This window comes from Zootoca vivipara, chromosome 14 (assembly GCF_965207765.1).
Source record: "Zootoca vivipara chromosome 14, rZooViv2.hap1.1, whole genome shotgun sequence".
NCBI lineage: Eukaryota > Metazoa > Chordata > Lepidosauria > Squamata > Lacertidae > Zootoca > Zootoca vivipara.
Window position 1 is genome coordinate 13,291,936 of NC_142597.1, and position 25,524 is coordinate 13,317,459.

Genomic DNA, 25,524 nt, shown 5'->3' on the forward strand with positions numbered 1-25,524 from the left:
AACAGCCAATCACGTGGGGAGTGGGAGTGGCCCAGGCCTTCAGAAATGTATATAAGCAGTTGCTTTTCCTCTGTTTCCTAGTTATGTAGTTCAATCAAAGTTCTTGCTGTTATCACTGTGTCTTGCCTCATGGGAAGCCACCTACACTTCAGTTCCTACCATTGACCATGATGGCTTGGTCATAGACAATGGTCAAGGATAATGGGAGCTGGGATTCATTGATATCTGGAAGGTCACAGGCTCCCTGACCCTTTGTTAAGAGAATAAGGGCAGAGATTACTGCAGGGATGGGGAAACTGTGGCCTTCCAGGTGCTGTTGGACTACAACTCCCATCAGCACCAGCCAGCCTAGCCAATGTCCAGGGGTGGTGATAACACTTGTCTAACAACATCTGGAGGCCCACAGGCCCCTCATTCCTGCTCTAGACCACAGCAGCTTACGTATGCCACAATAAATTGTTCCATCTTTTAGGTACCACAAGACTCTTAGTAGGAAGGTAAATTAAACTAGGTACATGCAAAAGAATGGTTCTCAATAAAAACAAACAAGTAAGCTGGGCTGGGGCATTAGGCTCCTTACCACTTAATCTCCATTGCGTAGGTCCCCCGCACGAGTGCTGCTCGTGCACTCGGGGTCCTTGCTTTTGCGCTCTCCCCCTTTGATCTTCTTCCTAGTCATATGGCCACGGAAACTGGCCTGGATCTTGGCGGCAGCCGCATTGGCACTGGGGTCATCCAAGGGAATATCCATGATGTCTTCATCCAGCTTGGTGCAAGCCCCTTCCTGTGAGAGAGGGAAGGAAGCAAAATAAAAACAGGAAGTCCTCACGCCATCAGGTACATTCTGGTCAGGTACAAAGGAGAAGTACCAACAAAAGAAGAATGGCAGATGAAACCGATGGAGTATGCGGAGATGGCGAAACTGACGGGGAAGATCCGGAACCAGGAAGATCAAGGATTTTCTAAAGACTGGAGTAATTTATTTAAAAGACCACTGTAAACAATTAAAATCTTTGGCAGGGATGTAAGGACACTTGTAATGTGGAATTATTTATGATTATTATGGTTATTAACAGATGGATAATGGTAAAAGATGCAGCAAATTTAATCTTAAACATGGAACCCATGGAGGGAAGGAAGGAAGGGAGATTCAAAAGAACCTTGTACTTTAATGTCTGAAATGGTTGTTAAAATGATAAAATTATGGGGTGGGGGGGGCAATAAAAAATGAAAAAAGAAAAAGAAAAGTTCAGATCACCATCTTGATTCAAAATGTCATCCAATTGTATCCAAACATAGACAAAAACCTGCTACTTGGTCTCAGGAGCCAGCATGAACTGACAGCTTTCCAAGATATGGGTTTGATGTCAGTCTGGACCATGGCTGCTTTTTGTCATATTATTCAAAGCAAAACCAACCAACTAACCAATGTTCATTTATCCCTGAAGTTCTCATCAAGGGCTGTTTGTGCTAACTTTAATTACAGCTTGGTGCTGACTTCAACCCACCATAACTTCAGACTGCAAATAGCTATAGGTTTGTTGGAAATGACTAGGCTTTGTTGTGGTTTTCTCAGACAAGTGTGAGATTGTATTTTTTCTCTCCTTTCAAAACAAAAGAGGCAGCCAAGATTGAGGTGAAAAGCAGGAAAGGAAAGGAAAGGAAAGGAAAGGAAAGGAAAGGAAAGGAAAGGAAAGGAAAGGAAAGGAAAGGAAAGGAAAGGGGGGAAAAGCAGCTTACTGTATTCCTTTGAATGGGTCATATCTCATAAAGACATTCTGTTATTCTAGTGTATAGGACTTCATCCCAGGACCAAGGAGAACAGTTCTCTATTAGAAAGCATTCCTCATTTGAATGGCTCTGTGGTCCAAGTTTAGTTCAAAGATCAAGATACCATAAAAAGGGAGAGCAGGGTGCAGACTTTGAGCTGCTCACCCACAACTGGATAGTAGATTGTTCAGGCCAGCCAGCAGGTCCCCTGGCCATAGTCTTCCTCACTAAGGTGAGATATAATTTAAATCAGGCATCCCCAAACTGCGGCCCTCCAGATGTTTAGGCCTGCAACTCCCATGATCCCTAGCTAACAGCACCAGTGGCATAGCTGCCAAGTACCCCGTTTTCCCCGGGAAACCTCCGTTTTTTCATACCGTTTCGCGGCAGTCCCCCGTATCACTTCGTCTCCCGTTATTCTCCCTTATATTCTCCTGCCAGCGACCATTTTCCCCCCTGCTTTGCCCATCTATGGGCACTGAAAATGGCCGGCGCCAGCGCCGAAAGCTACGCATGTCCAGAAGTGCATAGACGCGACTTCCGGTGTTGGCACCAGCCATTTTTTGTGCCCATAGATGGGCAAAGCGACACCGGAAGTTGCATCTACGCAACTTCCGATGTCACACGGCTGCCGGTCCTGGATTCTGCAGTCCAGGACTTGGCAGGTATGACCAGTGGTCGGGGAAGATGGGAATTGTAGTCCAAAACATCTGGAGGGCCAAAGTTTGGGGATGCCTGATTTAAATTCTCTCCAGGTCTTTTACTCAGCATGCGATACAATCAGGCCAAAGCACTCATTAAACAACGTGTAGCGGACACAGAGCGCCAATTGGATCTAGCCAGGACCCCAACTTTTATCACCAATGAATCCACCAGGTACTCTGCCTCCCTTGAAGGCATATCTAAATAATGTCATGCCCTCCCCTCGGCTGTCATTGAAGGTCAATGGCTTACTCAGAGAGACAATGCCTCTGTGACTCTGGACAAATAGAAACAATAGAGTATGTGCTTCTCCAGTGCCTATATTATAGAGACATTTGTATTAGCCTCCCCTCCCCACTACTCCATAAGTACCTAGGGCCGGACAATTCTATACCTCCCTACTGCTTTCAGATACCAACCCTGCTACAACATACAATGCTGCCAGATTCTGCACAGGTGATGGACGACCTGTGCCACAAACTAGATTTAATGAACACTCATATCAGAGTGCTCTCTAAATTGATAGCTATAGTTTTTTATATACTAACCTTTTATGCTCTTCCCCATCTGTTTAATGCTCCTAAACCTTCTTTTAGATTATTTTAGCTTCTTGTAGTCTTTTAGATTTACCTTCTGTTTTAATACTTTTTAGCTTTCCAAAATGGTTTACAGATTTTAAATGATTGTACCCCCACCCTACTTATGCTGGTCTATGACTGTAATAAAGATTTGATTGTTTGATTGATATGTAAGGGACGTGGGAGGCGCTGTGGTCTAAACCACAGAGCCTAGGGCTTGCCGATCGGAAGGTCAGTGGTTTGAATCCCCACGATGAGGTGAGCTCCCGTTGCTCAGTTCCAGCTCCTGCCAACCTACCGTAGCAGTTCGAAAGCACGTCAAGTGCAAGTAGATAAATAGGTACCGCTCCGGCAGGAAGGTAAACGGTGTTTCCATGCGCTGCTCTGGTTCGCCAGAAGCGGCTTAGTCATGCTTAGTCATGACCCAGAAAAACTGTCTGCAGACAAACGCTGGCTCCCTCGGTCTATAGAGCGAGATGAGCTCGCAACCCCAGTCGTCCGTGACTGGACCCAATGGTCAGGGGTACCTTTTACTTTGATTGATATAATTTATCATTGTGATTTCTAGCATTGCATCTGTACATATGCAAATTTCATGCAAATCTGTGCCTCCTTTTTGATGATGTGTTAAGGGACTGCCCAACCAGAACACCAGACTCCTCACTGGACGGCAGGTTACTATTGCAGAGTAGATGCAGACAGAAGATGAGCTACCCTACTGGATAAGGGTAGTTGCCCATCTAGTTCAGCATCCTGTTCTCACAGTGGCCAACTAGACACCTCTGGGAAACCCACAAGCAGGACCTGAGTGCAGATGTGGTTCCCAACAATTGATATTCAGAGGCATGCCACAGATCCTCCAAGTGCCCCTATGTTCCGGGGACTATCCCAGATTCACAGAAGTCATCCCAGTTTCTGATTTGATCCTGGAACGTCCAGCTTTTCCTTGGGATGTCCCTATTTTCTGCTGAGAAATGTTGGATGGTATGGTAGGAGGTATCTGCTTCTGTTGGAGAAATGTTGGAGTTATGTGACTCCAAAGCCAAGGAGATAAGTAATTATACAACCTTTAGAAGACACCTGAAGGAAGCTTTTGTTGATGTTTTGTTATGTTTTTATATATGTTGGAAGCCACCCAGAGTGGGAGGAGGAGGAGGAGGAGGAGGAGGAGGAGGAGGAGGAGGAGGAGGAGGAGGAGGAAGTAGGTCGTCCCTATTTGCATTGGAGTAATGTTGGAGGGTATTACTGTATACTGCCTACGACAGAAAATAGACATCATGGCCAGTAAAGGTAAAGGTAAAGGACCTCTGGGTGGTTAAGTCCAGTCAAAGGCGACTATGGGGTGCAGCACTCATCTTGCTTTCCGGCCGAGGGAGCTGGCATTTGTCCACAGACAGCTTTGCGAGTCATGTGGCCAGCAGGACTAAACCGCTTCTGGCGCAACAGAACACTGTGACGGAAACCAGAGTGCACAGAAATGCTGTTTACCTTCCCGTCACAGCATTACCTTTTTATCTGCTTGCACTGGCATGCTTTCAAACTGCTAAGTTAGCAGGAGCTGGGACAGAGCAACTGGAGCGGGGATTTGAACCACCAACCTTCTGATCGGCAAGCCCAAGAGGCTCAGTGGTTTAGGCCCATGTCTCCTTTTACCTTTTACATCATGGCTAGTAACCACTGACAGCCAGGACCAAGTAGAACAAGCAAAGGGGGAAGCTTTAGCAATGTATAATGATGCATGTGTGAACATATGCCTTGAGTAGCGAGCCACAATATAAACATTGGGTGCTGCGTCGTGTTGTATTTATAACTGTTTCCCTGTTTTCACCTGTGAAAAGGTGGGACATATGGAACAGCCTAGCCCAGCCTCCCCTTATATTCATTCTCAGGAATCAGATTATATAACACTAGCCCTACTGCCACTGGATCGGAGGAGTTGCACAAAAAACACATTTTAGAAATAAAAAACATAGCCTCCTTCTCTCCCCCCCTCTTTGTGTAGTCATCTAGGAAGGCTCATCGCCCCAAATTGTGACTCACATTACGCCTCATCTGGGAGAGAGGGTAAAGAAGCGATTCTGCCAAAGAAGCTAAAACACCATAATGGGATAATTGGTTACCTGCCAGATTTGAGTTTCTGACAGCCAGCCATGCTAACTCGCACACATGTGATATTCATTGCTGAATATATATTGCATACACCTGAGCATTGTCTATGAAATGGCACTCCCCCCCCAACACACCTCCAGTGCTGTTCCTAGAGCTCTCATGGTGCTAAAATAGAACTATGCCTTTTAAAGAAAAGTGTCTTGCTGGCTTCAATCTGTCCTAAAGATTTAATTGATCCGAAGCTGCCTTTTTGGCTGAGTGGTGGAGGAATGTATTCTATGCACAGAGTGTTGCCTAGCTGCATAGGAAAAATGTTTCCTGTTCTAAAAGATTAGATTTCTGCCATTCTTACACACAATAACACAATTGTAGTCTTTTTTTCCTGCCCACAATTGAATCACCATTACTGTTTTATCGGTATTATTGTCAGGATTCTGGCAGGCGATCAATTGAATAGAAGCCCGTATAATTAGACTTTGCAACTTTGGGACCTTCCATTTATCCACAGACATCAGAAGGAAGCACAGAACATTATTTATTTTTTTACAGCTTTAGTGTCCAAACCTCTTTTTAAAGAGATTACTTCTTCTTTCAACCTCCCCCCTAAGTTATCCTTCCAACAGCATTGTGAGGTAAGCTAAAGGGGAAATGGTGATTGATCAAGGTCACCCAGCAAGCATCAAAGGTGAGCAAGGATTTGAGCCTGAGATCTAGCTTGAAGTTTTAACCTCTTTGCCAAAGTGGTTTTATGTCTCTGACCCCCAGCTACAAGGTGAACAGGACCCACAAGCATGGGCAGGTCACACCCTGACATCATATGGCCCAGACAATTTTCTCTCTTTTTTTGTTTAGTTTTTAGTGGATTAAAAATAGATCAAAACTACAACTAATCCAGAATGTTTTCTATATTTTATTAATGTATTAATGAATATTTATACCCCACCTATGAACAGAAGTTCTAGAGATGCCTTACAATATATTTAAAACACAATTAAACGTGGTTGGCTCTGTGGTCTAAACCACTGAGCCTCTTGGGCTTGCCAATCAGAAGGTCGGCAGTTGGAACCCCCGCAATGGGGTGAGCTCTCGTTGCTCGGTCCCTGCTCCTGCCCACCTAGCAATTCGAAAGCACATCAAAGTGCAAGTGGATAAATAGGTACCACTCCAGCAGAAAGGTAAACAGTGTTTCCGTGCGCTGCTCTGGTTCGCCAAAAGTGGCTTAGTCATGCTGGCCACATGACCCAGAAACTGTACGCCAGCTCCCTCGGCCAGTAAAGAGAGATGAATGCCACAACCCCAGAGTCATCCACGACTGGACCTAACAGTCAGGTGTCCTTTTACCTTTAAACAGACAGTGATACAAATGTTGAAATATATTTTAAAAAATATAAAAAATATATCCAGTAGCACTTTAGAGACCAACTAAGTTTGTTCTTGGTATAATAAGATTGATTGATTAATTGATTGATTTACGGCTATAAGCCCATACAAATATAAAACACATAGATGATGAAAAATTTTCAAAATAAAACATCAGCAGAAGATCATATCACAGTCATCATCTTGGTATAAGCTTTCGTGTGCATGCACACTTCTTCAGATGCAAATGTTGTTATGGCAGTACAAGGTGTGTGTTAAGTCCCGTTGTCGCCCCCCCCACCCCCCGCCTTGTACTCTATGTTCCAACAAATGCCATTTTGTAGCTGAATCTCCTGGCTGTTGAAGCAGCTAAATGTTAGTGCCACCAAGTCTAGGAAGTCCTCACTGGGTGGCTCCTGCTGCTGCTATAGAGGCTGTCACCGTGGTCAACCACTTCTGGGAAGCCCAGAAACAGAAGCTGATGACATTAAAGGTAGAGGTAAAGGTCCTGACCATTAGGTCCAGTCACAGACGACTCTGGGGTTGTGCGCTCATCTCGCTTTACTGGCCAAGGGAGCCAACGTTTGTCTGCAGTTTTTCCGGGTCATGTGGCCAGCATGACTAAGCCGCTTCTGATGAACCAGAGCAGTGCACGGAAACGCCGTTTACCTTCCCGCCAGAGTGGTACCTATTTATCTACTTGCACTTGGATGTGCTTTCGAACTGCTAGGTGGGCAGGAGCTGGGACCGAGCAACGGGAGAACACCCCATCACGGGGATTCAAACCGAAGACCTTCTGATCAGCAAGGACGCCTCTGATCCTGAAGGCAATAAACAGCCATCATGACAAGTAGTCATTGGTAGACTTGTCCTCAATCAATTTGTCTCACCCCACTTTTAAAGCTAAGTTGGAGGCCATCACCATATCTTACAGTAGCAAATGTCATCATTTATCTATGTGTTGTGTGAATATGTGTTTCCTTTTGATTCTCCTACTCTAAGGAATCTATTTCTTGGGGTCGACACACAGCAGGGGAATAGATGACTTCCTCAAAATGCTTTCCATTGCAACATGCAAACAGTGTTGAATCATAAACACCTCCAGAGTCTTCATTTCCTAGGCTAATAACAGACTGCTGAATTACACAGAGCTGAATGGCATCTCTTAGGGTTTCGCTGAATTCTACAGTAGCAACATAATAAATAGGGCATCATATAACTGTAGTGTACAAGGTGTTCCCGTAAACCACTTAATTTCTAGTTCTGCAAGGGTCACAAGTGATTATGATCATCCCAGTCCCATCTTTAAATCCTTAAAGCTGATCCCTCTATCTACCAAGACACGTTAGGAACACAGGAACTTGGGAAGCTACCTTATTAAAAAAATGGCTAAACATACTAATTTGGGTTTCACTCAGTAGCTTATTTCCCCCCACATTTCTACATCATTCTGCTCATTTTTATTTTTTTAAAGTTGCCACAAAAAGGCATCGGAGAATTTTTGTATGCAATTTTGCCTAGCATATACAGTGTCACAAAGCAATCTTCATTAATATACCAGTAGCACATTTAAAAATGTTATTTTGACTATTACATGCATTTTTACGCACACTTTACTATGTGAAGTTTTCTACACATAAGTTGGCTGGAGAACAGCGCTGCAAAATTCAGGGAAGTGACCTGGAAACTCCAACTAATCCAGAATGCGGCAGCTAGACTGGTGACTGGGAGGGGCCGCTGAGACCACATAACACCGGTCTAAAAAGACCTACATTTGCCCCCAGTACGTTTCCGAGCATAATTCAAAGTGTTGGTGCTGACCTTTAAAGCCCGAAACGGCCTTGGCCCTGTGTACCTGAAGGAGTGTCTCCACCCCCATTGTTCAACCTGGACATAGAGGTCCAGAGCCAAGGGCCTTCTGGCAGTTCCCTCACTGCGAGAAGTTACAGGGAACCAGGCAGAGGGCCTTCTCGGTAGTGGCGCCCGCCCTGTGAAATGCCCTCCCATCAGATGTCAAAGAAATAAACTACCTGACTTTTAGAAGACATCTGAAGGCAGCCCTATTTAGGGAAGTTTTTAATGTTATATGTTTTATCGTATTTTTAATATTTTGTTGTAGGCCTCCCAGAGTGGCTAGGGTGGGGCATTATTATTATTATTATTATTATTATTATTATTATTATTATTATTATTGCCTTGATACACATGGCATACAAGCATTTAGAGATAAACATGATGCTTTTTCTCGCCATCCACCCAAGGCATCTTAAGAAGTGTTCTGTGTTAGTCTGACAGCGACTCACAGAAACAAAGAATGCTGTACAAAATGCAACACTTCAAATCAGCATTGTATGCTTATAAATGTGATCATACACTACTGTAAGTCCTATTACTTTGACGGCACTGTAGCAGCATAAATGATCTGCCACCCTTAAAACCTGCTCATGTTTTAAACCTCTCATTTGTTTTATTTTGGTTTTATTTTAAACTCATCAAATTGTTGAAGGCTTGAATTTTCTGGAAGCTATTTTGAGGTGCACTTAAAATGAACCATGCCACATAGTAAGCATTGGCTGTGTTATATCACGTTTTTCTCCAGCATGCGTTTGGCGCATTAACATTACATTGCTGGGAATGGTTACATAAGCCCATCTCCTTTTGGCGGGGTGACCATCATTCTTAACACCCCTGCGATTTACAACCCCTGAGTGGGCTTCCATTTTTGATGCTCAGAAAGCCTCGTCCGATTATGAACAACTTTGCTCTGCTTGTGCAGGAGAGGAGGTGGACAGACATCACATAAAACTGCTATTTTTTATCCTAGCAAATGATGTACGGTCCAGCTGTTTGCTGCATCCTGAGACAAGACAAGTGGGACAGGAGGGGGGTCTATTGATTAGCAGATGATTCACGACAGGAGAATATAAGCCATACATTTTTTTTCTTCCAAATTCTGACTGAAAAGTTAGCATGCAGCTTAAATTCACGACCTGAAAAAAATTTGCTTTTACGATACTGCCGCTGAAACAGACATACGGTAAAACAGAACAAAAAAAGTTTTATTGCCGATATGCGACCTTGAGACTGTTGTGCAATTAATTCTAAAGTCATTCATCGCTTTCCCCGTATTCTACACTGCAGTATTGGTTTTTTTATTTGCATTGATGGTGCTACGAACAGGTGTTTTTTAACCCACTTGCAGGTCCTCTCCAGTATCCGTAGAATTTTCTTCTACATTTGCCATTTACGGGTGTGAGTGCCTGCGGAATCATAGTAATTGAATAGCAATTTGCTATTTTAGCGATTGTACGGTAACTTTTGCGGGCTTGCAAGATCAAAGGCTTAAATGGGCTTGGAATTACAATTCTACCAACTGCAGCCACTTTCAGCCTGTAACCCAATTTTAAGGGAGCGGCTTATATTCAGGTATTTTCTTTTTTTTCCTCTCCCCCCCCCCTTGAATTTTAAAGGTGTGGCTTAATTGCGGGTGCGGCTTATATTCGGGCCAATACAGTAACTGTCTATAGAGCACATACCGTGTTTCCCACATTTTAAGACACCGTCTTATAATTTTTTTACTCAAGAAAATAAGCCTATGGCTTATTTTCAGGGGGTGTCTTAGTATGGTTCCTGCCTCCTCCTGCCGCGACCGGCGTTGCTGCTGCTGGGCTGGCAGCACTCTGCGAAGGCAGGAGAAGCCGGCCAGACCGCTGGGGGGGTGGGGTAGAAAAAAGTTCGGAGCGCGTCCCAATGGCAGCACTCCTCATGCGCCACAAAAGCTACCAAACAACTGGGGGGGGGGAGGTTAGAAAGGTGGCCGGAGCGCAGCCTGATGGCAGCGCTCCTCACACACCACAAAAAAGACGCAGAAAACTGGCAAACAGCTGGAGGGGGCTAAAAAGCAGCAGCGGCCACAGCTTTAAATGGCTGGATCGCGCCTTCCGTCCCGCGCCTGCGCTGCGCGCCAGGTTTTGCCCGATCCGCCGGGGAGCAGGGAGCGCTCAGAATCTGGTGAGGGGGGTCTTTCTTCCCATTTGGGCGCCCGAGCATCGCCGCTCGAGAGGCCGGAGGCTCTCGGCGGAGTGGTCTGGAGGAGCGATCGCAAGCTCTTGGCTGGCTGGCTCGCTTTCTTTTTGTTGCTCACGGAAGGCGGAAGGGGCCAGCAGGGCTCCCGCCACCGTCAGTCGCCCCGCCGCCCCTCTGCCTTGGGCCATGCAGCCCACAACGTTCCGGCAGCGCGGCTCCCGCTGCCGTCAGTCGCCCCGGCGGCGCGGAAGGGCCAGCGGACCTCCGGCCGCCGCTCTGCCTTGGGCCATGCAGCCCACAATGTTCTGGCGGCGCGGAAGGGGCCAGCAGGGCTCCCGCCGCCGTCAGTCGCCCCGGCGGCGCGGAAGGGCCAGCGGACCTCTGGCCGCCGCTCTGCCTTGGGCCATGCAGCCCACAATGTTCTGGCGGCGCGGAAGGGCCAGCGGACCTCCGGCCGCCGCTCTGCCTTGGGCCATGCAGCCCACAATGTTCTGGCGGCGCGGAAGGGGCCAGCAGGGCTCCCGCCGCCGTCAGTCGCCCCGGCGGCGCGGAAGGGCCAGCGGACCTCTGGCCGCCGCTCTGCCTTGGGCCATGCAGCCCACAATGTTCTGGCGGCGCGGAAGGGGCCAGCAGGGCTCCCGCCGCCGTCAGTCGCCCCGGCGGCGCGGAAGGGTCAGCGGACCTCCGGCCACCGCTCTGCCTTGGGCCATGCAGCCCACAATGTTCTGGCGGCGCGGAAGGGCCAGCGGACCTCCGGCCGCTGCTCTGCCTTGGGCCATGCAGCCCACAATGTTCTGGCGGCGCGGAGGGGGCCAGCAGGGCTCCCGACGCCGAGAGGTTTCCCTGTCTGGGCGCTTGGCCCGAGTGGAAAAAAGTCCTGGGAAGAGCGGGGAGGCTCCCAGCGTGGCTCGCCTGGTGGCGCGCTCAATTCATGCACCCCCTCCCATCTGGTCTCAAGCCTCTCCGAGGCTCTACAACATGGTACGTCTTATTTTCGAGGTATGTCTAATATTTCGCGAATGCATAAAAACCCTGCCATGGCTTACTTTCTGAGTACGTATTAAAAAAGGGAAAACACGGTAATTAACTTATGGCATTCACTGTGGCAAAATGTGGTGATCAGCACCGGCAACAGGTTTGAGGGGGCCCTGTGCAAAATGACCACTGGTGTTGCTCCCACCCTGTTAACTAGTACTTGTGGACTTGTGGGACAGCACTCTGAGAAGCTCAAGGTGGTGGGCTTGGTCTAATTACCATTTTAATTTCCCAGAACCCCCCACCCCATAGGATGACCACTTTTCGGTTTGCGCTTTGTTTCAGGAAGTGCAAATCAGGAAATTTGCCTTTAGGTACAAACTGAATCAATTTTCTGCCCAATCCCTAGTCGCCGCATTGGCTGTCCCTGCCCTAGAATAACCTTGATACATAATTTAAAGACTTTCTCTCTGTTTTTCAACAGTGCAATGTTACTTGATAGTTAACTGATACAGAATGGGCCCTCTTGGACTAATCTGATAAGCGGAATTGGGGCGTTGCTAGGTTCTTAAAAGATTCAACAGACAAGCCCGGAGACAGACATTTGCATTAACATTGCACAGACTAATTGATATGTGCAGATGCAAATCTAGAATTTAAATGTCACAGGAGAGAAGACAAACCAACTAATTTCCCATACATATCTTCGGATAAATTCTACAATTAATTTGCACCCCCCCCCCCAGATCTGTTCCTCTTCAATTCATTTACTCCTGGTTAATTTCCCAACAGATCCTTCTCCACATCCGTCCTATTCTTCTTCAACAGCTCCCATTTGTTGGCCTCTCAAATTGTCCCTATATAAAGTCAGCTCAAATTAATTTATTGATGTATCCCCCCCACCCTGCCGAGACCACCCACCTCACTCAATTTTCTGCACACTTCTTACCCACCCAGAAACTGTCATGGCAGTTCTAGGTGTGTTCATGTGGCATGGATGCCAAACCTTTTTTTAAGAATACATTGCCCATGGCCAGACTCATTCATGGAAAGATGGCATTTAGACCTCTGTTCGTACAGAAGCTTTGTGGGCATTCTTTTTATAGATGGCTTTAAACGATATATGTTCACATACACCTCTGCTGTCATACTTTCATGAAAAACTTTCCAGATTGGATAATCTCATTGCCCCTGACATTCATTTCTCTGCAGGCCCTTGTCCCAGAAATGTCTTACTTAGTAAGGAAAGCTGGCTATAACACCATACTCTTTCTCAGGTGAAAGTAGGGACATCCTATTCCATAATAATTATAAGTAAGATAATTAATGTAATTACAATTATTTATACCCTGTCCATGTGACTGGATTGCCCCAGCCACTCTGGGCAGCTTCCAACACATATAAAAACATAATAAAACCCTAAACATTAACAAAAACTTCCCTATACAGAACTGCCTTCAGATGTCTTCTAAAGGTTGTATCTCCTTGGCTCGGGCATTGCATAACTCCATACCCTCCAACATTTCTCCGATGAAAAGAAAGGAAAGTGGACATTCCTAAGGAAAAGTGGGACATTCTGGGATCAAATCAGAAACCGGGATAGCTTCTGTAAATCCATGACTGTTCCTGGAAAATAGGGACACTTGGAGGGTCTGTAACACTCGGTCACAATTCCCCACATTTTGTGGAATGGCTCAGTGTGCTATAGCATCTGCTTTGCACGCTGAAGGTCACAGGTTTAATCCTGGCAAGTCTGGGTTGATTTGGGAAAGACTTCCTGTCTGAAACCCAGGAAAGCTTCTGCCAGTACGTGTGGATAATTACTGAGCTAGACTTACCCAATAGTCTGACTTGTTATAAGGCAGCCTCCTGTGCGAGTGTATGGGGACTAATTATCAGTTTGCATTTCTTGGTGCAGAAAGTATTGTTCTCATGTGTAGAGATCTTTCCTGTTCTAATTAATTCAAGAGGGTTCTGGAAGCTTGTGTGTGTGAAAGAAACAAGCAGAAGGTTCATGATATTTGGGTTGTTCCTTCAGAGAAGCTGAGTATAGCTGGTCTAAACTGGTTCTGGGATCTCCTCTGTCAAGGTCATGCTGACTATAATAGTAAGGCCAGAAGGAGCCTGGGTTTCACTCTTTCTTATCTCTCTTTCCACCCGGTGTGGTGTTCTGTACACAGCAGGGCCGTCTTAAGCATATCGGGCGCCCGGGCGCCGTGGTGCGATGATCGCTCTGGCGACTCCCCCCCGTCCCGTTTCTCACCGCGGTGGGCGGGTGGGCGCAGCCGCGCGGCACCCCCCTGGCGGCCCGCCGCCCTGCGCCACCAGGGCTTGCCTTAGAGCCGGCCCTGGTACACAGTATGCTTAGTGTTAAGGCTTAGACTTAGTAGAAGCTATTGTAAATTTAAGTTAAGTCTGCTACAACTGGATTTCTTATGGACAGGGCCAATCCTGAATGTATTGGATTTGTGACCGTTGTGCTCATTTGTCTTCAATAGCAGTAAAGCTCTGCTGGATGAAATATTAATTGCCTCTGGTCTATCTTTTGGGAATTCTGCAACGTGTTTTAAGTTTTTACTCTGCTAACTACACACTGGAGTTCTACTCTGGATCAATATTGAGTAGAATTCCACGACACTAATGCCCTGGAGAGACATGATGTCAAGTTCACTCCAGGAAATTAGACATATGGCTTGTGGACCCGGACAAGAGGTGTTGGCGACAGTGGGCCGTGCCAGGGAGTCTTGACCCCTAGCAGCTTCCCAAGGAGGCCAGAGGCTGACTCCGTGCCTGGTCACAGCTAATGATGAGATACAGGGAAATAAGGGCAGATGGAGTGGGATGAGAATGCCAGCAACGATATTTCTAGGAAATGCATGGGGCACGTCTCAGTGCAGAAAGGTCAACCCGCCAGAAGCACTTGCTGTTCGGAACTCAAAGACAAAACTCGTCTTCCCACCTGATCCCCCTAAATGCCTCCATGTTGATCTGCCCTTTTGTTGAGACTCACCTGATGGCTTCTTTCAACTGCACTGACTCCCCTGTAGTAACAGCACAGAATCATGGGGACTGTATTTTAGCCCCCCCCCCCCAACAGAGCTACAGTTCCCAGCACCCTTAACAAACTACAATTCCCAGGAGGGGAGAAAATGTGCTTTACATGTGTGCTGCGTGTGCAAGGTTGTGGGTTTTGTTGTGTTTTTTTGCTCCCTTTCCTTTAATAACCGAGACAACAAGAAATCCAGCCAATGAAGCTGTACACTGGGAACATTTTCTCCAAATCTCTGCCTGTCAATCGGTTGCATTTTGTTTGCGATAAATCTACTCTGAAAACTGGAATCATCGTGTAGGATAAGGAAGGAGCTGCCATGCATGGGTGGCATCTATAGGGAAAGGACTGCAGCTCAGGGACAAAGCCACACTCTGATTCGATTTCTGGCATCTCCAGTTTAAAAGGATCGAGTAGCAGATGGTGTGAAAGGTTTTGTCTTCACCCCAGACCCTGGAGAGAGTCACTGCTGGTCAGAAAAAAAACAATACTGAGCTAGGTGCAGAAATTAGGCTGATGATATATAGCAGCTGATTTATGCAGAGCGAACCCCTTGAAGGAATAGGAATAGGACACAACAGTTTTTTCCTGGACAGTTGGCAATCCTTTGCAAAAGAGAGACAGACAGATGGGCATCAACTTGCTCACCACAACTCAGCTGATGCCTCCAGGAAGGTCCTGAGCTGCCCTCCTTGCAGCCACACATCCCCCCAACAGTGGGCATTCAGTGAAGTCCCATCATGTGGACATCACTATCAAAGATATCAGAAGAGCCCTATGCTAGCCCTCCTGGCTTACATGCTTGGAGAAGGGAGGCAAGTGATAGGCAGCAGAGGGAAGGCAGAGCAGCAGCAGGGCCAGAGGGCTTGGGGGTGGGGGGTGGGGATGAACAGATGTCCCCACTTGCTCAGATGTGGGCCTTGTCGGGATCCCAGCAATACCAGCCCTTCACACCTGTTCTCTGCTGGTGGCACATTGTGGAATGCATCGTTTGGATCTGTGCCAGTGTGCTTAAGGGAGGAGAGCAGCTGAGTTAAGTGGTCCTGCTTTGAGGTTCCTTCTTAAAGGCTCTATTAGAACTTAACCCCTAACCACCCATCTTTCTCACCCTCCTTTTTTTGCATCTAATCCTTATTGGGGTTTTTTTATATATAGTATACATCACAATTATCATTCTCCATCAGAGATATACATAAGAAGAAAATACTTAAATGTTGAAAATGAAATAAAATTATGTAAAAAAGTATTAAGACTTCCCTCCACCCGAACGTGGGTCCTCTACAATTCTATATTAACTGCATATTGAATAACATCTAGTGCATATTTATCCAGTATGTCCATAAGTTATGTCACATTGCAGGAATCATTCAAGGCCTGCCAAAGATTTCAGATGTTCATAGTGATCTTTTAAGGATTGTCTGCATTTGTCCCATTCTGTGATGAATTTTTGGTCGTCATGATTCCTAACTTTCCCCATTAGTCTTGCCATCTCAGCGTACTCAAATAATTTTGTCTGCCATTCCATTTTTGACGGTATATTATCTCCTTTCCAGCATTGGGCTGATAACATTCTTGTGGCCGTGGCTGCATACATAAATAATGTCCTCAAATCTTTTGGTATATCTATACCTATAATACCTCAGAGAAAGGCTTTGGGTCTTTTTGGCGCAGGTTAATTTAAACTTTTGTTGTTGTTGTTCATTGTAAACCATATCCCCAAATTCCTCCCTCTCCTTTTCTTTTGGTAATATGTTCATGCTGAAGAAAAGTAGCTGCGCTCCCTTCAAATTGGAAGGCTGCCTCCACAAATAAGGCACCCCAGCAGCCCACACACCCTGACAGTGAATGCAGGCAGACAAATATATAAATAAGCAAAGAAGGTGGCACAAAGTTTTGCTTTCTGCAGACAAGTCCCACTTCATGCAACGAAATGCGACTCCGCCAGCCATCTTCTAATTGAAGTTGCTGAAAACCAACCCAAGTCCCTTGGGAGCTGCCAACACACAGGCACTGACACCCCCTGGCTTGGCAAATAGGATCACGGGGAAATTCCAACAAAAGCTCTAAGTGAGCATATTGCGTCCTTTCCCCATCTAGCTCTGCAGACGTGGGAGAATTTCTGGGTCAGGCTGTTAGAAGAAATCCAGGCTTCCTCTTGACGCTGATGGGTTTCAGTCGATGGGGACTCAACTCTCATTTTACCTTGCAAGTCCAATAACCTTTGGAGAAGCCTTTTCCAACCTGCTGCCCTCCAGGTGTGGTTGGAAGGCAACTTCCATCAGCCCCAGCCAACAGGACCAGGGACTAGGGATTCCAAACCATAGCAGCTTGGGGAAAGGTTGCTATAGTTTTTCACATCCCTAAACGCGATAAAACACCAAACATTAAAAACTTCCCTAAACAGGCCTGCCTTCAGATGTCTTCTAAAAGTCAGGTAGTTGTTTTATTTCCTTGACATCTGGTGGGAGGGCGTTCCGCAGGGTGGGTGCCACTACTGAGAAGGACCTTTGCGTGGTTCCCTGTAACCTCACTTCTCGCAGGGAGGAAACTGCCAGAAGGCCCTCGGAACAATGGGGGTGGAGATGCTCCTTCAGGTATACTGGGACGAGGCCTTTTAATGCCTTAAAGGTCAGCACCAACACTTTGAATTGTGCTTGGAAACATACTGGAGCCAATGTAGGTATTTCAGGACTGGTGTTATGTGGTCTCAGCAGCCAGCCACCAGTCTTGCTGCTGCATTCTGGATTAATTGTAGTTTCCGGGTCACCTTCAAAAGTAGCCCCACATAGAGTGGGGTATGTGAACACTAGCCAGTGTTGTGGGATGTGCAGTTGCATATGCTCCCAGCACAAGGATAGGGAATGTGTGCTCCTCTAGATGTGGTTGGACTCCAGCTCCCATCATTCCTGACTACTGGCCATGCTGCTTTGGGGCTGATGAGAGCTCAATGATAAGTCCCCCATCCCTGCCTTAGTAACTGACAGGTGACGATGGGGACATGCTTACAACATTCCCATTCTAATAACAAGGTTCTCGTCATAAGCCACATACCCAGGACCAGCCTAAGGAATCTGCGTGGTTGAGCATCTACGATGCACAACCCACCCCCCACGGTTAGGGGCCCACTCCCAATTCGTCTCCCTGCTGCTACTTCTCCTGTTGCTGCTTGCTCACACTCCCTCTTCCAAGCAAGCAGCAAGAAGAGCTTAGAAAAGGGGAGAGTTGTTGTTGTTGTTGTTGTTGTTGTTGTTGTTGTTGTTGTTGTTGTTATCCCACCCATCTGGCTGGGTTTCCCCAGCCACTTTGGGTGACTCCCAACAGATTATTAAAAACACGCTAAAACATCAAACATTAAAAACTTCCCTAAACAGGACTGCCTTCAGATGTCTTCTATAAGTCAGGTAGTTGATTATTTCCTTGACATCTGATGGGAGGGCGTTCCACAGGGCGGGCGCCACTACCCAAAAAGGCCCTCTGCCTGGTTCCCTGTAACCTCACTTCTTGCAGTGAGGGGAACTGCCAGAAGGCCCTCAGAGCTGGACCTCAGTGTCTGGGCTGAACAATGGCGGCGGAGACGCTCCTTCGGGTATACTGGGCTGAGGCCATTAGGGCTTTAAATGTCAGCACCAACACCTTGAATTGTGCTCGGATACATACTGGGAGCCAATGTAAGATAGCCATATATACACTTTGTCATTTCTCTCTCTGGGAGGGGATGGTAGTAAGGACTGTATTGTGTCCATAGCAGAAGAGTGGCAATGCTGGTGAAGGGACCTAGAGACCAAGTGCAATGAATTAAGGTGGAATGAGTGCGTGTTTTCCCCGGGGAAGACAGCTAAGAGGTGGGTGATGTTGTGGCTCCCTTCAGATACCTGAAGGGCTGTCATGATGATAGATCAAATTGATTTTCCATTGATCCAGAAGGCAGGACTTGAACCAACACATTCCATTCACAACAAAGGGGATTTCAATGAAACAACAGGGAGAATTTCATAGCATGAGCTGCAGCACAGGGGTGGAGAAGCTTTTCCACCCTGAGGGCCACATTCCATTCATTGCAAGCTTCTGGGGGCCACATGGCAGTGTGGGCTGGGGCCAGAGGCAAAAGCAGGTGGAGCAACAAATGCAAGTTTTACCACCTTTTTGCATAGTAGGCTGGTTTCTTCACACACACCCCTCTCTCCTCTATCCAGGCAAGCAAGAAGCATTGCCAGAGTTCAGAAGCATATTCCAGTCAGGTAAAAACACCCAAAAGGGTGTGAAGCGAGGCTCTAGTGTAGATTAGCCTCTGGCAAAGGAGTGTGAGAGCAAGGGTGGAGGTAGCCCTGGGGGAATTACCAAAGGCAAGATAGAGAGTACCAACCCCATGGCTCCCCACCCTTAATGGTTAGAGTGTTGAACTAAGGACCTGGAGAGCAGGGTTCAAATCCCCACTAGGCAGCCTTGGGCCAGTCACTGTGTCTTTGCCTAACCTACCTCACAGCGTTGTTGTGAGGATTAAATGGGGGGGGGGAGAACCATATACACCACCTTGAGCTGCTTGGAAGAAAAAAAAATGTGGTATATAAAGGTAAAAGGACCCCTGACCATTAGGTCCAGTTGTGACCAACTCTGGGGTTGCGATACTCATCTCGTGTTATTGGCCAAGGGAGCCGGCGTACAGCTTCCAGGTCATGTGGCCAGCATGACAAAGCTGCTTCTGGCAAACCAAAGCAGCACACAGAAACGTCGTTGACCTTCCTGCCAGAGTGGTACCTATTTATCTACTTGTACTTTGACATGCTTTCGAACTTCTAGGTTGGCAGGAGCTGGACCAAGCGATGGGAGCTCACCCCATTGCAGGGATTCGAACCGCCGACCTTCTGATCAGCAAGCCCTAGACTCTGTGGTTTAACCCACAGCGCCACCTGGGTCCCTGTCCCATATACATATGTATATATAAATGTAATAAATAAGATTGCATCAGAAATCTCTTACTTCAGACTTTTTAAAGCAGGTGATGTATTACCACCAATCAGAGAAGCCGTGGCAGCAGATTTCCTGGCCTAGATGATCTTTGAGGTCCTGTTTAGCTCCATGATTCTACGAAGGAACGAAGCCAACAGGAACATACCTTGTTCAAGGGCCCCCCGAAACCTCAAACTGGCATCACCCACCTTCTCCACTGTTAAAAAATGCTGAACACCCTTCTCCACTCAGATAAATGCCATATCCATTGATTATGCAGTGAATTAAAAGCCAAGAGCATGTTTGTCCTTTCCGGTTAAAGATATAACAGAGAAACATATTTGCCCACCCAATATTGCCCAAGAATATGTTATCAACAGTTGGCGAAGTAGCCAGACGTATCTTCTTCACAGTTCCAATGCACAGGCATTTATCTGGATGTGTTAAACCACTGAGCCTAGGGCTTGCTGATCAGAAGGTCAGCGGTTCGAATCCCTGTGGCGGGGTGAGCTCCCGTTGCTTGGTCCCAGCTCCTGCCAACCTAGCAGTTCGAAAGCACATAAAAATGCAAGTAGATAAATAGGAACCGCTACAGTGGGAAGGTAAACGGCGTTTCCGTGTGCTGCTCTGGTTTGCCAGAAGCGGCTTTGTCATGCTGGCCACATGACCTGGAAACTATACGCTGGCTCCCTTGGCCAATAATGTGAGATGAGTGCGCAACCCCAGGGTCGGTCACGACTGGACCTAATGGTCAGGGGTCCTTTACCTTTTAACTAATGGCATCAAGATGCATTCACCCAACCACTCGGTTATTTTAGACTTCTCCAACCCCTGGGAATGGAACTGAATCCTGCACAACTACCAACCCACACTTAGAAAATTTGAACGTAGCCCTCCTCAAAGGAGTCCTAATAAGCAGGAAATTATCATGGGCATATTTCCAGTATTGTTTGTAGTTCCTTAAGCTAGGGATGAGGGAATCTGTGGCCCCTGCAGCCAACACGGTCAATGATTGGCCACATGTTCCCCTTCGCTGCCTTAGCCCCTTTGCCAACAGAACGTGTGAACATACCAACAGCACTTATTTCTGTGTGTAGATTAGTCTCGCAATCAAGGGTAGCCAACAGAGTGTTCCACCACAACTTGCCTTGCTGGTCATGCTGGCTGGAGCTTATGGGAGCCAGAAAACCAACATTAGAAGGGAACAATGTTGGCTACCCTTGCTCCAAAGGTTGAAAAATGAAGGAATCCCGGGGGGGGGGGGGAGCTTGCAAAATATGCATGTTCTACCCAGCGCTGCCAGCCTTCAAATGCTTTTACCACCCAAAAGCGCAAATCCGATTTAAGACTTCCAGCAGTCCAAAGTTCATTGTTTTAGTGTGTTTCTTTCAAAAGGGTGGGGGGAAAAAGAAAAATCCTGATCTGTGAATTTAGTCAGCGGTTGCTGCTTGTTCTTCTTTCTCAGCCCCTTTATATATATATAAAAGAGCCATTATTTCCCCTCATCTCTTTTTCTCCCCAGTACAGGAGCAGAAATAAGCAGCAAACTCCCACACAGAAACTAACAGTTCTTCTGGTCCTGTTATTGCTATTTCCATGCTTAGCTTTCTGGCAACTAGAAATCGCTGTGCCGTGCAGAGCAGCCAACTTAAAGGGTTCAAAAAGCAGACTCCTTTTATTTAAAAGATTGCGATAAAAAAGCCAATGCACTGCATCTAATTTAAAGTTATTAAATAGGCTCAGGGCAGCTGGTAAAATTTCCTATCCATCAGACGGGGGGGGGGGGGGAGATTCCAAAATGTCACAGGGTTCAGGTACATGGTGTGCCATGGCTGCTTGCCTCGTCCACAACCATCCCAGAGCGGGGATCTTTCAGACCCTAAAGGAAAGACCTTAAAGAAAAGACCCTAAAGAAAAGGTGGGCGTGTTCCCCCCTCCCCCTGCGCCATATCAATATGAGAGTAGATTCAGAGACAGCTCAGCACTTGATCACAGACTGCCATTCATAACAGTTCAGCAATAAAAACGAACAAAACAACCTGAGTGCTGCACCGCAGCTTGCATAGCTGTCAAGTTTTCCCTTTTCTCGCGAGGAAGCCTATTCAGCATAAGGGAATTTCCCTTTAAAAAGGGGGGAACTTGACAGCTATGACCTCAACTTCAATCTTTCCCCACCAGCTTACTACATTCTAGTATGATTTTTCTTTGCGCATTCCATAAATAATAATAATAATAATAATAATAATAATAATAATAATAATAATAATAATAATAATGTACAGGTGTGTACGTACATTACAGCAGTCCATCGTGGATGCCAATCTGATTAAGAGTTCCCCAGCCAACAGGAGGTAGATACACCCTGGGAAGATCCGTTTCCTTCTCCACTTACGAGAACTTGCTTTTTATCCCTGCTGCCTCCAGAACAGATCTTTTCGTAGGTGCTGAAGTTGAGCAGCTTATTGCCTACGTAACCCACTTACTCTCAGCTGGGGAGCCTATCAGACCTACTCAGGGAGCTCCAGTTCTTCTCTTGCTTTTTAATTTCTCTCTCTCTCTCTTTCCCCAGCTTGTTTTACAGCAACTCCCCTCGCTTCTAACACCCTTTAAATACTTAAAGAGACAGGCAGCCCGGTTGGCATTAGAGAGCTCTTTGTGCCATAGAAACACAATCAAGAACAAACAGTACCCAGCTCGACATATAATGGCCAATTCCACAGGTCTCTAGCAAGTGCCCAATTTATATCAGATCAGACACCAGAAAAAGAACCTAGAGGGCGGTGCCTCAAATATTAATAGTTGTATTGGTCCCAGGGCATAGTATGAAGACACATGATGGAGTGACCTTACTGAAGCTAAGCAAATATGGATCTGGCAAGCTCTTAGAGGGGAGGTCGCCTGCAGACTAAGACCCTCCAGTAGTCCCTATTTTCTAGGGACAGTCCTGGATTTACAGAAGCCATCCCAGTTTCTCATTCGATCCCAGAATGTCCCGCTTTTCCTTAGGACGCCCCTATTTTAATCAGAGAAATGTTGGAGGGTATGAAGTTATGCAAACCCCCAAGTCAAGGAGATAAGTAGCTATACAACCCTTAGAAGGCACCTGAAGGCAACGCTGTACAGGGAAGGGTTTTTTAGGTTTAAACTTTTTAATGTTTTTTTATATATGTTGGAAGCTGCCCAGAGTGGCTTGGGCAACACAGTCAGATGGGCAGGGTATAAATATTGTTGTTGTTGTTGTTGTTGTTGTTGTTGAATAGGATGTCCCTTTTTCATCAGAGAAATGTTGGAAGGTATGCATGTGTGTTCAGTGCCTTGAATTCGATCATGGAAGATCCATAAGCTATTATTATTATTATTATTATTATTATTATTATTATACCCCACCTTTGCTTCAAGGAGCTCAATGAGGCATGCATGGCTCCCCTCTTCCTCACTTTATTCGCACAACAACCCTGTGAGGCGCTTTAGGCTGAGAGGCAGTGACTGCCTCAAGGTCACCCAACAACCTCCATAGCTGAGGGGAGATTTGAACCCCCATCTCCCATGTCCTAGTAGTCCAAACCTCTAACCACTCCACCACGCTGCCTTTCTTATGGAGTAGTAGAACCCGTCTCTTCAGGTGTGTGTGAAGCCTCTGCCCTGGTGACTGCAGAGGGGGAAACGTAAACATGAGATAAAATGCAAAACGTGGCTGTCTAGGGCAGGTGTGGGGGAGCCTGTTATCCTCCAGACGTTGCTGAACTGCAGCTCCCATCAGCCCCAGGAAGCATGGCCATTGGCTAGGGATTGTGGGAGTTGTAGTTCAGCAAAATCCAGAGGGCCAGAAATCCCCCACACCTGGACTATACCATCTGTGTGCAAACTTCAAATGTGTGTAAGATGAGCAGGTGCCCACTTTTGAGAGAAGCGTGGCAGGGAGAGAACGCACTCCACTTTCCCTCTTCCTAACCTGTTGCAGGTTGCAGGCTCATGCATGCTTCTCTAGGAGCCCCTTGATATCAGTGGCACTTATTTATGCAAAAAAATGCATTCAGTTACACTGTTAGATCATGGGTTGCCATTTTTTTGAGGGGAAAAGGCCTAAGCCCAGCTACATAAAGATACTGGATTTCTCCACTGATTTCTTATTAACATTTGTCACTTCCAACCCTGGGAACGTTTGAAAATAGCTTCTCAGCATGAGCCAGGAAATAACCTATCGAGACAAAGAAGTGGTTCTCTCTGTTATCTACTCTATAAGTCTTTTGATCCCTTAGCAGCTGCTCCATCCCATTCCATTCCCCACCTGGCTCTCATGTGTTGTTCTTTTCCCTCTCAGACCCTAAATATGCCATGTCATTGAGTACATAAAGGACTTTTTAGGAGCCTCCTCCTCCTGCGTTTTTTCTAGAGAGACTTTTTTGTACTTTTGCAAACCTTCAGGTTCCCTCAAGCCTGCCTGTACCTTCCTCTCCTGTGTGGGAGAGACATGGTTTGCTTTAACGTTAAGGTCGCTTCCTATGTCCCTAACCAGTTAGTTAAAGGTTGCAGCCCTAGTACAATGGCACCTTGGTTCTCAAACACCTTGGTTCTCAAACTACTTGGAACCTAAACAGTGTTCCAGTTTGCGAACTTTTTCGGAAACCAAACGTGCTCAGGTTTGAGTGTTACGCTTCCGATTTGAGTGCCACACTTCCATTTTGAGTGCCACACTTCCATTTGGAGTGTTACGCTGAGGTCTGTCTGGTTTCATGCCCGTCTTAACCGCATCGAGCGCAGTGGCACAAAGGTCCCTCCGCCGCCGCCCCCCCCCAACTCACCACGGATGCAGAGGAGGGACATGGCATGGGCGGGCCGGGCGCTGAGGGTGGGCCAGGCTTAGGGGCACTGCAGCAGGTGGGCCGGGCTGCCTGGTTGTCCTCCGGGGTGCCAGCACAGCCTTCTACTGCGCGGAGGCCTCTGCTGGGGGGGGGTGCCACGCAGCGCCCGGCCTCTTGTCCTCCTCATGCCCCCGACCCGACCCGCCAGGCAGGTGGGACCAAACCCGCGGCAGGTGGGAGGGAGGGAGGCAAGGAGCAGGGTGAGCGAGAGGGTGGCCGGGCTGTCTGGCAGGCGCAGTGCGGCTGTCGCAGGCACAGCGTGGCGCCCCCTGGCAGCCCGGCGCCCTGGCGCATTGCACCACCCAGCCTTGCCTTAGGGCCGGCCCCGTCTGGTTTTGCTATTTATTTTGCGTTTTTGTTTTTGCGGCTTTTTTGTTTCGTTTCTGTGACTGTGCGGAACCCAGTTCAGCTACTGATTGATTGTGTGACTGCAGCACATTGTTTATTGTTTTCATTTTATGGCTCAATGGTCTCGTTAGATAGTAAAATTCATGTTTAATTGCTGTTTTAGGGGTTGTTTATAAAAGTCTGGAACGGATTAATCAGTTTTGCATTATTTTCTATGGGAAAGCACACCTTGGTTTTGGAACGCTTTGGTTTTGGAACAGACTTCTGGAATGGATTAAGTTTGAGAATCAAGGTACCACTGTAAAAGGTTTTGATAAGGGTTCTGCAAATTGTCGGCAACTTTAACAAAGCAGCAAGAACACAGGTTTGCTATTTCATGAATACCAGAGGTGTTTGGTTTGGAGACCAGGAGAACTGGATCCAGGAGGGATCACCATGCCTGAACATGTGGTGTTCCTGGGGTACTATTCCCCAGATAACCAGGATGGTGGGAGGGAGGGAGGGAATGTGGCCCCATGGTATAGAGCTTGCCCTGTATTCAGAAGGTCCCAAGTTCAATCCTAGCCAAATGTATTCTGGATAGGAAATTACTGGAACCAGAACCACTGCCTGAGAAACAGGTGTCAGTTAGACGGGACAATAATGGGCAAAAAATCTGCCCCAATCGCTTCCCGTACTTGTGATATCAAGTGGAATTATACAAAGATAGTTCAGACACCTGTGGGTATCTTTAAAAAAAGAAAGAAAGAAAGATCATAACTTTTTTGCTTTAAGCCTTTGAAACCAATAATAATAATAA

The 25,524-nt window shown here is 46.8% G+C and overlaps 1 protein-coding gene across 1 annotated transcript in view; it reads right to left on the reverse strand.

The window, feature by feature from the left end:
* Positions 1–22,132, reverse strand: part of NRGN (neurogranin) — a 46,845-nt gene extending 24,713 nt beyond the window's left edge. The window contains exons 1-2 of the mRNA XM_035140203.3: positions 21,810–22,132; positions 581–784 (exon numbers count right to left, since the gene is read on the reverse strand). Of these exons, the coding sequence (XP_034996094.1) occupies positions 584–784; positions 21,810–21,824 (216 nt within the window). The 5' untranslated portion in view covers positions 21,825–22,132 and the 3' untranslated portion in view covers positions 581–583. The remainder of the gene's footprint in view (positions 1–580; positions 785–21,809) is intronic.
* Positions 22,133–25,524: the final 3,392 nt, after the last annotated feature.